This window comes from Bactrocera latifrons, unplaced genomic scaffold (genome assembly GCF_001853355.1).
Source record: "Bactrocera latifrons isolate USDA-ARS-PBARC rearing strain unplaced genomic scaffold, ASM185335v1 scaffold_197, whole genome shotgun sequence".
Classification (NCBI taxonomy): Eukaryota; Metazoa; Arthropoda; class Insecta; order Diptera; family Tephritidae; genus Bactrocera; species Bactrocera latifrons.
Window position 1 is genome coordinate 57,288 of NW_017535485.1, and position 3,705 is coordinate 60,992.

Here is a 3,705-nt window from a genome sequence, read left to right on the forward strand (position 1 = left end):
GTGGAAAAATTGTCGTGATCGGATTATAACTTTTCAATGCAATTAAAATAAATGAAAATACAATTCAATACTCRAAGTACACAAATTGATCTAATCTAATTAATTTACAGCAAAATAAAAAAATACCTAAATGACGGATAATGAAATCTCGATTATCACTTTATCATGCGAGAGTATAAAATGTTCGGTGACACCCTGAACTTAGCCCTTCCTTACTTGTTATACCCTCAATTAGTTAAATAAAGTTTGTTAAGAAGTTTGTAACAATGAGATAGAAATGTCGGAGACATTAGGGTAAGAAGCTGAGTTAATTTAACCGTAACCTTTTGCGAAATATTTTTTCAGTTCTCAAAATACAGATCTGAAATTTTGCACTAGAGGAGTTATTCAGATCGGACCTCTGTAGCATATAGCTACCTCATAAACTGAACAATCAAAATCAAGTTCTTGTACGGAATATTCTCTGTTTGTGAAGGGTATTACATCTTCGGTGCAACTGAAGTTTTTGCTATAATTTTCAATGTCTCAGCATGAACTGCTCAATCGGCAATTTTCAAACTGTTTATGTGACTTACCGCGGTATGAAAAAAAAAAAACTGGTAGCGCGCTGCCAAAATTCACTGAATCATCATCTATATTATTTGCATTGCTTTACTTCGCTTTTTGCACTAACAAATCTTATTAAAAACCAGTTGACAAATTTTGTCAAGCGAATTCGTCACGGCTCCACTAATTCATTTATTAACAAGCTCTTATAGCATTAGGCAAGCGCACGCTTATTGCAAAGCAAAATTAACAAGAAAATTATGAAATTCAATTATTAAATCAAATTAATTACTGGCAGCGCCTAAATATGTCGCATAAGTATAAAAACGCCTGCAGAGCCGCGAAACAGTATCAGTTGACACTTGCAGGTTTAGCGCATCTCAAGCAGTCGCCCTCAAATCAAATTAACTCCGAAATGTTTTTCAAATTCGCACTCACCTTCGCCGCCCTCCTCGCCGTTGCCAAYGCCGGGGCCATACTCTCCCACGTAGCGGTCGCGCCCGTTGCTGTAGCCAAGATTGCTAATCCCTCTGTGGATGCGGTGGCTACGACCCATCAAAATGTCGTGCGCTCCTTCGCCGGCACCGGCTCCCATCACTCCAAGGCTGTGGATACACCCTACTCCAGCGTACGCCRATCGGATACACGCATCAACAACAAAGTCTACGCACCAGCTATCGCCAAGACCGTGACCACATATGCTGCTCCAGCTGTGGCCCCCGTCGTTTCTGCTTACACTGCAGCCGCCGCTGCTCCGTTGGTCAGCAAAACCATCCTGTCGCCCGTCGCTAAGGTCGCTCCAGTTGTGTACTCTCATGCTGCTCCAGTCGCCACTTACGGACATGTCGCTGCTGCTCCAGCTATTGCTTACTCGCCAGCTGCTGCTGTCGCTCATGTTGCCTTCGACGGTTTCGGCACACACTGGGGTTATTAATCAGTTGTTTTTACATGTGATTTGTTGAATGTGTTAACTGTTCATTTATTATTGTTAATAAAAAAAACTATGTTATAAAATATAAATATGTAATTTTGGACATTGTTAGGAAATTTGAAATCTTACATCGGGTCTAAATACGAAGTATAWTCTTGTTTCGTAAAGTTTCACTGTCAATAAAAACTCTGCCATCCTATCTAGATACTCGCTGTAATATTTAACCCTCCCATTCTTATYTAATATAAATAATAGATTTAGCGAAAGATACATCTCCCTGAGGGTTCACATTGAAAATATGGTCGGCTCGGAGAAATCAAATTTCGGGCGATTTTAGCTTGAGCCCGAAATTTATACAGCTAGGAACTTCAAAACTTGGAATTTGCATATTTATAGATTACCAGGTCCAAACTCTTGTACCACTTTCAAGTTAGTTGTCTATCTCATAGAAGCTATTCTTAGTTATTTAATTCCCTTTTTTTAAGGGTTGAAACTATTACCCTCTAGAGTGCTGTCGAACATCTCGAAACTATTGTCGATAAAAAACTATCCTGAAGCGATCCATTTTCTCTTCACATGTGTCATCCGTTCCGTACTAACATATGGTACATTGGTATGCTGGATATCTGTATTGTAAAAATGTCGAGTTAAACCCCTGGAACAGGAGCARAGACCTGCTTATTGGAGATTACGGKTGAAAASCYATATCAACAAATGCTCTTGAGSTTATCTTCGATATCCGCCCAACGAATATTATATATATTCGAAGGATTTAGGCCAACGAGCTCATGATTTTAATGCAGTGGAACCAGTCTCGCCGATCGAGTAAAGGACATCAATTAGAAATTAAACACAACGTTTCACTCCTCAGTGGAATATAATATATCAATAGTTCTGTGATTGACAGTTCCAACAGTGGAATCTACATACCGACGGAACAAAGTGTAAAGTAGAAAGAGGAGCGGGCTTCCTCCGTAGTAACCAATAAGCAGAAGGTAATTGACTATGCCTTTCAGGTCGAATARCAGAAGTCAAGTAGGCTTCAGCTCTAACCAGCGAGTTCGTAAACCTTCTTGTGGACAGTCAGCGCATATTGGGGCTATTCGGAGCGCTCATAAAAAGGCGGAATGCGTTAGGTTATGTAAGGAGGGATAACTAAACTTTCAATTGGAAACTCGGTTAATATCATCTTGGTCAGTCATACATAGAAAAAAGGTACTTTAGATCGTTTCGCTCGGGGCACTGCCAGCTGCCTGGCTAGTATAGTCATTGCTAGTTCATGGGTTACTTGAAGCAACACCTCATAACTTGAAACACTAGCATAACAGGACATACCATTAATTTTTGGATAGTGGGTTGGTATTGAAAGTATATCTGGAAACCTGTAGATGGATGCCTTATCAAGACTAAAATWAAATTTTTTGTATRYGTTTGAAGTTATSGGATCAATGAAAGTTTCTATAARTCCCAACCCGATTCCAAAAGYCTTGCCGATTTTATGGAATTTTCGCATAAGTGAGGTTTGAGCCAGAGGCTAATACTGCTCTTAAAAATTATAATTATATCTTGAGTAGTGTATATTAAGTTTGTCACGAAGTCTTTAATACCCAGAAGGAAACGTCGGAAATGCTTTAAAGTCTCTCTGTAAATGATCACGAACGAGTCGATTTAACCATGTCCGTGTCTAACTACTCCAGKTACTCTTTCAGTTTTTATGATATCGATTTGGATCCTTTTTTTTCCCAAAAATTTGGTTGACGCAGCCGCCGAAATTGGACTACTTTAGCGTATAGCTGCCATATAAACTGACCGATCAAATAAAGCTGTAGTATGGACAATTTTTTTTTGACAAGGTATTATTTCCAAACCTAAGATTTTTGTCGGAGGCTACGCTACAATTTCCGAACACATTGTTCAGATCAGATCCTTATAGTATATAGCTGTCATACAAATTGACCGTCTAAAATAATAATAGTACAATTTACTTCCTTGCTATTTTTACCGCACAATTAATTCTCGACTACCGTGTAAATCAAAAAAACCAAGTCGCTAAAGTTTGTTAGCCATTGACACTGCCGACTAACTCAATTTTCCACATCATTTAATAAGACTCATTGGCAGTCATCAGCATCAACACCATCATCAAAAGTGGCATCAAAATAATGGAGACATTTCATAATATGCAAATCGGSCGGCTGGCTTCCGTCAGGAGTCTAATCCCAGTGAGT

At 39.0% G+C, this 3,705-nt stretch overlaps 1 protein-coding gene across 1 annotated transcript; it reads left to right on the forward strand.

The window, feature by feature from the left end:
* Window positions 1-911: 911 nt before the first annotated feature.
* On the forward strand, window positions 912-1,498 carry LOC108967736 (larval/pupal cuticle protein H1C-like). The gene has a single exon (XM_018931337.1). The coding sequence runs from the start codon at window positions 962-964 to the stop codon at window positions 1,478-1,480; it is 519 nt and encodes a 172-aa protein (XP_018786882.1). The 5' UTR covers window positions 912-961; the 3' UTR covers window positions 1,481-1,498.
* Window positions 1,499-3,705: the final 2,207 nt, after the last annotated feature.